This window comes from Entelurus aequoreus, linkage group LG05, assembly GCF_033978785.1.
Source record: "Entelurus aequoreus isolate RoL-2023_Sb linkage group LG05, RoL_Eaeq_v1.1, whole genome shotgun sequence".
In the NCBI taxonomy this organism is placed as follows: Eukaryota; Metazoa; Chordata; class Actinopteri; order Syngnathiformes; family Syngnathidae; genus Entelurus; species Entelurus aequoreus.
This window is the reverse complement of record NC_084735.1, coordinates 23,935,040-23,947,097: the sequence shown is the minus strand read 5'-3', so window position 1 is coordinate 23,947,097 and position 12,058 is coordinate 23,935,040. Positions and strand designations below refer to the sequence as shown.

General features: G+C 41.7%; 1 protein-coding gene across 2 annotated transcripts in view; it reads right to left on the bottom strand.

Moving 5' to 3' along the window:
* ctdp1 (CTD (carboxy-terminal domain, RNA polymerase II, polypeptide A) phosphatase, subunit 1) overlaps positions 1–12,058 on the bottom strand; it is a 124,939-nt gene that overhangs the window by 70,649 nt on the left and 42,232 nt on the right. For both annotated transcript variants that reach the window (XM_062047484.1, XM_062047483.1), the window contains exon 11: positions 3,975–4,133. In XM_062047484.1, coding sequence (XP_061903468.1) covers positions 3,975–4,133 — 159 coding nt within the window. The remainder of the gene's footprint in view (positions 1–3,974; positions 4,134–12,058) is intronic.

Genomic DNA, 12,058 nt, shown 5'->3' with positions numbered 1-12,058 from the left:
ATATATATATATATATATATATATATATGCATATACATACATACACATATATATATATTATATATACACATATAAATTATGTGGGTAGATATTTGTTCTAAAAAGGGTATTTCAACAAGTAAACAGTACAGTAGGTAGTTGATGTTGATATATGTAATGCACATAAGGGTATTCTAGTCAGATGCGCGTGTGTAAATATGCGATGTGTAAATATCAAAATATTACGTACGTCGTATCACTTTTTGTCAGGCAATATTACAATTAATGACAATTTTACATAAATGAATACATCCAAACACGTTGTACATATTTATTATTTGCAGGAAGAAATAACAGTTACAATTGTGTGTGTATCTTCCAAGCAAGAAAGAAGTTTGATCACATCAACATCGGACTAACTGACACACTCCGCTTCACTGCAGGTCCGCAAGCCACGCCCACCCCCCACAGCCACAGAAGAGGAAAACTGTCCTTTCCCGGGCATGATAAAGTCTTAAATAATGTCAAACACGTAGCGTTACAATAACCAGGAAGATAAAGTGTTTGTCTCACACCTACTAATCAAGCATTCACATTTTGCCACAACACACATGGGGGAAAGTCCTATCTGGAAATACAGCCATATTAACTCATAAACTGCCATTTTAACACACATCAGCACGCATCCAATGCTTTCTCGTGGCCACGAGAAAGTTTCTCGTGGCCACGAGAAAGTTTCTCGTGCGCACGAGAAAGTTTCTCGTGGCCACGAGAAACTTTTTATAAAAAAAAAAAAAAAAAAAAAAATATTAATTTTTTTTTTTTTTTTTTTTTTTTTTTAATAAAAAGTTTCTCGTGGCCACGAGAAAGTTTCTCGTGGCCACGAGAAAGTTTCTCGTGGCCACGAGATACTTTCTCGTGGCCACGAGATACTTTCTCGTGGCCACGAGATACATGTCTAAAAAAAAAAAAATTCCCATGTCCCTTTAGGGGCTCCGTACAATTGCACACAATATCTGAACAAAAACTACTACCATATTTGTCGGACTATAAGGCACGCTTAAAATCCTTTTTCTGAAAAATAAGGAGTGTGCCTTGTAACCCGATGCCCCTAATGTACGGATTAATTTTGTCTGTGTTTACCCGACCTCGAAGCAATTTTATTTGGTACATGGTGTAATAATAAGTGTGACCGGTAGATGGCAGTCACATATAAGAAATATGTGTAGACTGCAGGTTGACCCCTGTTCAGTAAATGACTTGAGTCAGCAAGACCAAAAGTTTGATGTTTCATTGAGAATATACAACATTACACACGGTGCTCAAAAATCTGTCAAAATGTTTTAGTACGACTTTGGTAAGCTACGTACCGCTTGATGGGATTGTCGGCGCATTACGGCTACCGTAGTCAGACGTGCTGTGCTTCAATGTACAGGTATTATTATGGTGCGTGCATTAAGGACCCTAAAATGTCACCCATTACAAGACATCTGGCGTTTTGTTTCGACCTATTACGCAAAACCAACTTTTCTTACCTATTGGTTCCTGCTGTTCTGTATTTGAGATCTGCATAAGTCTGCATAAATTTGCGCGAGTCCGCCATTGTAGTCCGCGCCGACCCCGTACTCTTAAAGCTCCTCCTTTTTCTCAATCTTCTTGTAGTAGGGCAGTCATGCTCCGCTGTTGCCATTTCTAATACAAAGTAGCACAGAGTTTGAACTTGTATCTGACTTGCTATGGAAGTGCTAAAAACTATCGGTGCAACAAAGATGACGGGGAAAAGACGCTGTTGAAGTGGAGCCACATAAATAAGACCAGCCCACAAAACGGCGCATCCTGAAGAGAAGGTCAGAAAGCGTCTTGAAGTTGGTCTGTAAAACATAATCTATGCACAATTTTGACCAAAGAACCACCATTACATGTAGAAAAAATTTATAATATGACATCTTTAATGTGCGTTATAATCCGGTGCGCCTTTTGTATTAAAATACACCTGAATAGACCCGCTCATCAGCAGTGCACTTTAAAATCTGGTGCGCCCTATGGTTCGAAAAATACGGTACCTACTACTCATTGAAAACATTTTTGCCCTCAAAGTCTTCCTGTGTCCAGGAACGTATATTCTCAGAATTTCTAAACATGAATGAAAACAATAAAACCATTTTTTTGAGAAAATAAAAAATATCGACCTAATCACTCTAATATCGAACATGTTTAGCCTTGTCCTAATACTTGATAATTATACTTAACGTTAAAGGCCTACTGAAACCCACTACTACCGACCACGCAGTCTGATAGTTTATATATCAATGATGAAATCTTAACACTGCAACACATGCCAATACGGCCGGGTTAACTTATAAAGTGCAATTTTAAATTTCCCGGGAAACTTCCGGTTGAAAACGTCTATGTATGATGACGTATGCGCGTGACGTCAATAGTTAAACGGAAGTATTCGGACACCATTGAATCCAATACAAAAAAGCTCTGTTTTCATCTCAAAATTCCACAGTATTCTGGACATCTGTGTTGGTGAATCTTTTGCAATTTGTTTAATGAACAGTGAAGACTGCAAAGAAGAAAGTTGTAGGTGGGATCGGTGTATTAGCGGCTGGCTGTAGCAACACAACCAGGAGGACTTTGACTTGGATAGCAGACGCGCTATCCGACGCTAGCCGCCGACACTAGCCGCCGACTGCACGGATGATCGGGTGAAGTCCTTCGTCCTTCCGTCGATCGCTGGAACGCAGGTGAGCACAGGTGTTGATGAGCAGATGAGGGCTGGCTGGCGTAGGTGGAGCACTAATGTTTTTATCATAGCTCAGTGAGGTCCCGTTGCTAAGTTAGCTTCAATGGCGTTGTTAGCAACAGCATTGTTAAGCTTCGCCAAGCTGGAAAGCATTAACCGTGTATTTACAGGTCCATGGTTTAATAGTATTGTTGATTTTCTGTCTATCCTTCCAGTCAGGGGTTTATTTCTTCTGTTTCTATCTGCATTTAAGCACGATGCTATCACGTTAGCTCCGTAGCTAAAGAGCTTCGCTGATGTATTGTCGTGGACATAAAAGTCACTGTGAATGTCCATTTCGCGTTCTCGACTCTCATTTTCAAGAGGATATAGTATCCGAGGTGGTTTAAAATACAAATCCGTGATCCACAATAGAAAAAGGAGAGAGTGGGGAATGTGAGGAGCCTTTCAACCTGTGACGTCACGCTACTTCCGGTACAGGCAAGGCTTTTTTATCAGCGACCAAAAGTTGTGAACTTTATCGTCGATGTTCTCTACTAAATCCTTTCAGCAAAAATATGGCAATATCGCGAAATGATCAAGTTTGACACATAGAATGGATCTGCTATCCCCGTTTAAATTTTTAAAAAATCCTTTCAGTAGGCCTTTAAAGAGATTGCCAACTTCAATGAAGTTGATTACAGAGAATTATTATCTAAATGCTTCACAATTCCTATTGAATCTGGCTCCATCCTTGCATTGTAAGCATTATAGAAGGCTGCATCTTTAATACTTATGTGTTGAGAAAGAAAAAAGTGTGGATCAAAAAAAAAAGGGGCATGGCTCAGCAGTTTCCAAACCTGAATTGCCGCCTGCAGCTATACAGAGTTACTTAAAATGAGTTATTAACTGTGGGCTGGCTTTAGATCTGTATCACAATAAATTCAGTCAAGTTTATCATTCAAAGAGTCACCAATCACAGTGACATCTAAGTCCTTCCGGTCACATTCCATTTAACAAAGTCTCATTTCCATGTAGGACATGCAACCATTAATGAGGAAGCTCAAGGATAACGACAAAAACATAAGAAATCTTCATAAATAAAGTGTATTGTTCAATCGTACCGCAAACATCAGGAAATTCACGGGGTGAGAAGCAATGCTTCCCCAGTATATACTTATTAACTTGCTCTTAAAGGCATAGAGCGTCATTGAGTACTAATGAAATTGAGTGTATCAAAACAAAGACCAGTATCGACCGGACTTACCTCTTTATCCATGCTCTCTAGATCCTCTTTGCAAAGCGTGTATAGCGGCATCGTTTCTGACATGCTCGGCTGACGCTCTCGACGCGCTGGCCCTAATGACTTGTCATCCTGGCTGGGCCCCGCTGCCACGTCTTGTTGACTATTTGGCGTTCTCCTGAGGTATGCAAAAAAAAAAAAAAAAAGACAACATACAGCAGTTTGAAAAAGGAAATCCAAGAATAAAATTATTTATTTCCATGTTTCATTTTAATCTTCTACTTCATTAATGAGATCTTCTTTCATGACTAAAATCCACTGGGATGTACCCTCCGGTTTCTGGACGACCGTTGAACCATCTGAGCCACGCCGCCCATAATGAGCAGCCTTATGCACCTCTGCCATCCATCTTTCCAATTCCTTCCCCTTATCAGAGTTGTGGCAGCAGCAGTTAATAAATCAGCATAGTGATTTCTCAAAAATGGAATAGGCATGTGCCGATCGATAGGCCACCTAGCAATATGCCGATTTTTGTAAAAGATGATGTAATTGCCATTGCTGAATAATGCCTTTTAATGCCAATCCCCTTTTACTGAAACTGTATTTATTTTTAGTCCCCCAGCTGACAAGCAATTAATTGTGTATTCCCATACACAGTGTGAAGCCGAGGCAGCACGGTGGAAGAGGGGTTAGTGCCTGTGCCTCACAATACGAAGGTCCTGAGTAGTCCTGAGTTCAATCCCGGGATCCTTCTGTGTGGAGTTTGCATGTTCTCCCCGTGAATGCGTGGGTTCCCTCCGGGTACTCCGGCTTCCTCCCACCTCCAAAGACATGCACCTGGAGATAGGTTGATTGGCAACACTAAATTAGCCCTAGTGTGTGAATGTGAGTGTGAATGTTGTTTGTCTATCTGTGTTGGCCCTGCGATGAAGTGGCGACTTGTCCAGGGTGTACCCCGCCTTCCGCCCGAATGCAACTGAGATAGGCTCCAGCACCCCCCGCGACCCCAAAAGGGACAAGCGGTAGAAAATGGATGGAAGTGTGAAGCCGCTCACCTGAGCCAATAACAATCACCTCCATTATGGTAAATGAACTGAATTAATGTTATCTTAATTATCATTACCAAGTAACATTATTACTGGAGGACAGGGCAAAACATGGAATTCAACAAGAGAAAGCCATGAGAAGGCATGCTAATAGCTAAGCTAACCCCTCAGTTAGCTTTAAACAATACTAAAAATGAAGTGTTTGGATCAATATTTTTTTCATCCTCAAAATATTTTGTTGTTTTTATTAATGTTTACAAACTCAGATTAATAACCTAAGGAGGACTTACACATGATTTAAATGAGTAGTAGATAGTATTTTTTGTTCAGTTACTGTGTAGTATTGACTTTGTTTTGCTCAAACAATAGTATGTAATAAAAGAGAATGAGGAACCAGTTTGAATACTGTGTTGATATTTTTAAACTGTCAATAGCACTCACCATATACATGCAGAGTTTCCCCAGCTAATTTATGATTCATCTTTGGCAGCTTAGTCACAGATGACCATGCTAATTTACGCTCTTGTGTCAGACACTTATTTCGATTTGATGTTTAATTTTTTTTAATTTTGTAATGGTACTTTAATTTTTATTAATAGTTTTTTTATTTTTTATTTAAATAGTTTTGTCATCCTATTTTAGTCAATTATTAGTAATATCTTTTCAGTTTTAATGAGTGTTGTAATTATACAATGTACATATCTAATTATAATTTTCACATTTTAACTTGATGTTTTGTTGATACGGTACATTCATGTTTGTTGACAACGCCTAGCATGGCTGTACAAGCCAATTCTTGAGTGACAGTCCCGGTTGCACTTAGTGCAAACATGTGTAGAGACTTCATCCCGCTCCTGCTGTGCGATGGTATTTGCAGTATGTTTCCTCCTGTCTCTCTTCTCTTCTGCGAGCTGGCCTCTCCTCAAATCAGCCTCTGCGATACCCCGTCTAGCCGCTTGACGCCAGACATTTCGGTTCTCCGCTTGTATCTCCCAGCTGTCCAAGGGAATATTACACGCCTTTAGATCTCTCTTGCATGCGTCCTTGAACCGGAGGGAGGGACGACCAACATGTCTGGAACCAGCAGCCAGTTGTCCATACATAATGTCCTTGGGAAGCCGTCCGTCCTCCATCCGCCGAACATGTCCCAGCCATCGAAGACGGCGCTGGCTAAGAAGAGAGTTCATGCTATGGATATTAGCCCGCTGAAGAATGACACTGTGTGAAATATGGTCCTGCCAATTAATACCAAGGATACGTTTGATGCACCGCATGTGAAAAGCGTTAAGTCGACGCTCCTGTCTCATGTAAGTAGTCCAGGTCTCGCTTCCGTAGAGTAAAGTGCTGAGAATGCAGGCCTGATAAACTCGGATCTTTGTATGTTGAGTAAGAGCGTTGTTTTCCCATACTCGCTTTGCTAGTTTAGCCATGATGGTATTTGCCTTTCCAAGTCTCCTGTCAAGTTCAACATCAAGCGAGAGTTTATTGCTGATTGTCGAGCCTAGGTATATAAAATTATCTACTACTTCTAAAGTGACACCATTCATCTTGATAGCAGGATTTGCAGCACCTTGAACACTGACATTGGTTTTCTGCAGGCTAACTATAAGTCCAAACTGTTCACAAGCATTCGCAAAACAGTCACTTAGACGTTGTAAGGCTTCTTTGGTGTTGGTAACAAGAGCAGCATCATCTGCAAAAAGCATCTCTCGGATTAACACTGACCTCCTTTTGGTTTTCGCACGTAATCTTGCCAGATTGAACAATTTGCCGTCAGACCGTGTGTGTAGATAGACACCCTCAATGGATGTGTCAAAAGCGTAGGACAGGACTATAGAGAAGAATATTCCAAAAAGAGTTGATGCTAAGACGCAGCTCTGCTTAACACCACTGTTGATAGAGAAGGAGTCCGAACAGGATCCATCATACAAGACTGTTCCCTTCATGTTGGAATGGAAAGAGATCAACATGCTGAGTAGTTTTGGAGGACATCCAATCTTTTGTAGTAGCTTGAACAGGCCCTTCCTGCTGACAAGATCGAAAGCCTTAGTTAGATCTATGAACATCATGTAAAGAGGTTGACCTTGTTCTCTACTCTTCTCTTGAATCTGCCTGACTGAAAATATCATGCCGGTCGTCGATCTTCCAGCCCTGAAACCACATTGGGATTCAGGATAGATACGATCTGCAAGTATCTGTAGCCTGTTTAGGATTATGCGTGCATAAACCTTTCCAACGATGTTCAAGAGAGAAATTCCTCTATAGCTATTACAGTCACTGCGGTCCCCTTTATTTTTATAAAGTGACACAATAGTGGCATCACGCATGTCCTGAGGTACTCCTTCTTCCTCCCAGCAAAGACACAGTAATTCGTACAGCGGTTTAAGCAGGGCAGGCTTCCCTTGCTTGATAGCTTCAGGTGGAATGTTATCGTTACCTGGTGCTTTGTCAGATGGAAGTGAATCAATAGCTTTTTCAAGCTCTACCATTGTAGGCACTTCGTCAAGTTCATTCATGATTGGTAGCTCCTTCGTATAATTTAGAGCAGCATCAGAGACAGTTGTTTCACGGCTGTATAGTTCTGAGTAGTGCTCCACCCATCTGACCATCTGTTCTTCTCGATTGGTAATCTTCTCCCCTATCCGAGATTTAATTGGAGTAGTCCGTTTTATAACAGGTCCTACTGCTTTCTTTATACCATTGTACATGCCACGGATGTTACCAGATTCAGCACTCATCTGGATATCTTCGCAGAGCTGCTGCCAATAGTTGTTTGCACACTGTCTGGCAATGCGCTGTGTGGAACAACGAGTACTCTTGAGTGTTGCAAGTGACTGAGCATTTGGACATCTCTTGTATGCCAAAAATGCTTTGCGTTTGGCCTCAATTGCTGGTTCCATGATTGGTAGATAGGCATTAAACCAGTCGTGACTAGGGATGATACTCGAAACCGGTTTTCCCGGTTGTTCGATAAGAAAAGAACCGAGTCCTCGGACTCGAATCCCTTTTTGAGAACCGGTACCCGTTATCGAGACCACTATAGTAAAGAAAAAGAGTTGGTTCTTTATTCGAATCCCTCGGAACGAATCCCATCCCGACCAGAAATGCCCCTTGAGACATCACAAGAATTTACGTCACGTAGCTCAGTCATTAGGCGCAGATAGGGAAAGCAGGAAAAACAATGGAATAACAAAGTTCAAAACAAAAGGTATAATCCAATGAATAACTTTACTGAGAGATTTGAGCAGGGTACAAACACATGACGAACACTTTTACGACCAACCGGAAACATAGCAACCAGGCTAGCAACGCACCTCCTTTACGGCAGCTGTCACAACGTTCTTAAAGCAACCGCAGCACATACATATATATATATACAACATATATGACATCTCCCTTTTTCAACTTTTGTTTTTCTTTCCTTGTAAAAAAAACAAAATCACACTATATGTGTTGTCTGTCTAATTATAAATAATGCAGACGAGGCGTGTTGGCTGAGTTCTTGACGTTTACTTTCACGGGTGACGACATGCAACAACACTTTTCGGGGCTACCGCGCATGCTCGTCACTCCCGTTGCATGCTGGGTAGTGTAGTCGTTATATTCCCTAGCTCATAACATCACATCTTTCCCCCTATAAAGAAAGATTTTAACTCAATAAAGTGTATTTCTTTTTTTAGCTTTAACTTTTCATTTTTTAGCATTGTAACCACATTTGCAAACAACTTTTCTCTTCATAGAATTTTCTTTCAATAAAGAAATAAAGTGCAAAAATGTCAAAGCATCATAACAAACAGTTATGTCAAATAGCAGCAGAAGTGCACTTTTTGGAGAGCTGTATTATTTTCAGTTTTGTGCCCAAGGGACTGATTTTATTTAACACTATAGTATTATTTATACACATATAGTGATCACAGAGACAGGTTGTTTTTGTGTTACTGTATATATTTGTTTTTCTGAAAAATCCCATTTAATATACTTTGGGTAACAACAATCAATATTTTTTTTTTTTTTTTTTTTTTTAGGGGGGTAACAGTCAATATTTATTTATTTATTAGATTTTATTTTTTTCTTATATAATAAAAGTGAGCTTTTGTTAAACCAAATATTGTGTGTTTTTCCATATACAACAACCTATCTGGACTCGATAAGAGAATCGGTTCGATAAGAGGATTCGATAATAGGCTCGAACTTGATAATTTCTCATCAAACATCATCCCTAGTCGTGACTAGTTCTTTCCCTCTTCCCAAAAGTAGAAATAGCTGTATTGTAAATTGCTTCTTTAATGGCGTTCCATTTTGCTGTAGCATTATGCTCCGGCAGGTTTTGAAGAACTTGGTCCAGGGTTGATACATAATCATCCACCTTGCATGAAATTGACATCTTTGATGTGTCAATGCAGGCATGACTCTTTGCTTTGGAGCGATGAATTTTACGGGGCTGAAGGCGCACTTTGGCGCTCACAAGGGCATGGTCCGTATTGCAATCTGCACTATGATAGCTTCTAGTAATAAGATTGTTATTTAGTGACGACCCCCTAGTGATTATCAGATCAAGCTGATGCCATCGATGAGACCTGGGATGTTTCCATGATACTTTGTGTGATGGTTTGCTCTTAAAAAAGGTGTTTGTAATACAGAGGTTGTGATAGGTGCATAGCTCCAGCAGCCTCTGGCCATTTATGTTCATCTTTCCGATGCCATGGTGTCCCAAGCAAGATGGCCATGATGCATGGTCTGCGCCTACTCTGGCATTAAAATCGCCAAGGACGATTAAGCACTCATCTTTAGGAAAACCCTTGATCTGCTCATCAAGTTGCTCATACAATCTATCTTTAATCTCCTCAGTTGAAGAAAGAGTAGGAGCATAGACACTGAGAATGTTCACTGGACCTGTAGCAGTGCTGAGACGGATAGACAGCAATCGCTCGGTACCTCCTGATGGAGGTTCCACTGATGTCAAAAGTGTGTTTCTGACTGCAAAACCAACTCCTTGCTGACGAGGCTCCTCAGGTTCTCTACCTTTCCAAAATAATGTATAGTTAGCCTCTCTGAGAGACCCACTGGAGGCTAGCCTAGTTTCTTGAAGAGCAGCTATGCTGACATCAAGCCTGGCAAGCTCCTTATCTATGATGGCCGTCTTTCTGGCGTCGTCCACTTCACGAAGGTCATCAGAGATTCCTGTACACATTGTTCGCACATTCCAGCTTGCTAATCGAAGAGCTGGAGTCTTCTTTCTTTTCTTGTTTTGTTTGTCTGGTATATAAAATTAACCGTCTGCTTGTCATGCCTTTGCAGTACACTAAGCTCCAGGCACCCACTGAAGCAGGCAAACGTTGGCGGGACGACACCTTTTTGACCAGGGGCTGCCTGGCTTAAGGCGGACGGTAGTCGACCGATGAGACACGATGATCCCTTCCACCGTCGAAACTGACCCGTGGCGCCCCTTTCCTACGCCAATTGGATGGGGGCTTATAACCCGTAACTGTCAGAATCCGTGTTGTTTCCACACTTGGTTAAAAGTGAAGCTGGAGTGTCCTCTCCAGAGCGTAAGCCTGGGCATTACATACGGAGATCCTGGGTTGCCCAGTCGTCTGGATCCCCCTCTCGGCCTTGCTGATAAAATCCAAAGGAATGCTGAGCATGACGTTTGGCATCAGGTTGGCTGCAGGAGCTGCCGAAACAGTGTTTGCAAGGCACCAATCCGCCTTCGGGGCTCCACTCCTGATTTTGGAAGGTTTACTCCTTTACACATGGTCGTTGAGTCTATATATATGTATAGACCTCCTCCGGCCTGGCCGTTTGCTGGTTTGTTCAGCTCATCCGCCCAACGGTGCAGTGTAAACACCAAGTCTACGGGTATTACATACCAAGGTTTGTAGTCAGAGTTGTCCTTCTCCTAGGAAGACGTCCGGCCAAGGATGTTGAGCTCTTCCTACCCTGCTAGATGGCCGAGTGCCCTTTGGCGAATCTTGTTTTTGCTTCCACCAGGGTGTCTAGCCACTAATTTATGATTATTGATGCCGTTTTACATTTCGTTTCACTAAATAAGCGTTTATCACTTGCAACTTTAAAAACAGTGCATTTATGTGCATATGAATGCAATGGACAGCTAGTAGACAAAACAGCACTTATACTTCCGGCTCGAGGCAAGAAACAGAAGGAAATACTGTTGACATTCAACCAGCAGCACCTGCAGTAAGCGAACCTATCCAAAAGATGGCACCATAGCACAAACAATAACAAACCTTTTCAGTCTCTGTGTAGGTGTTACGACTATGTAGGTTTGTTTTTTACAAAACATTATGGCTGTTGGAAAAGATAAAATCCATTGATTTGCCGCACCTTTATATACTGTAAACCACAGGGATAAAACTGCTAGACTTTTGACCAGAACAAGAAAGTTTGTTATACTGGCTCACCTGCACTGGCGACTTGTGTGGGATCTGAGCCGAGGATGTTGTTGTGGCTTGTGCAGCCCTTTGAGACACCTCGTGATTTTGGGCTATATAAATAAACCTTGATTGATTGATTGAAACTTTGATTTTAAGGTTTTACTAATTACGTATAAAATACCTAACGGTCCAGCTCCATCCTATCTTGCCGATTGTATTGTACCATATGTCCCGGCAAGAAATCTGTGTTCAAAGAATTCCGGCTTATTAGTGATTCCCAGAGCCCAAAAAAAGTCTGCGGGCTATAGAGCGTTTTCTATTCGGGCTCCTGTACTCTGGAATGCCCTCCCGGTAACAGTTAGAGATGCTACCTCAGTAGAAGCATTTAAGTCCCATCTTAAAACTCATTTGTATACTCTAGCCTTTAAATAGACCCCCTTTTTAGACCAGTTGATCTGCCGTTTCTTTTCTTTTCTGCCCCCCTCTCCCTTGTGGAAGGGGGGCACAGGTCTAGTGGCCATGGATGAAGTGCTGGCTGTCCAGAGTCGGGACCCGGGGTGGACCGCTCGCCTGTGCATCGGTTGGGGACATCTCTGCGCTGCTGACCCGTCTCCGCTCGGGATGGTCTCCCGCTGGCCCCACTATGGACTGGACTCTCACTATTATG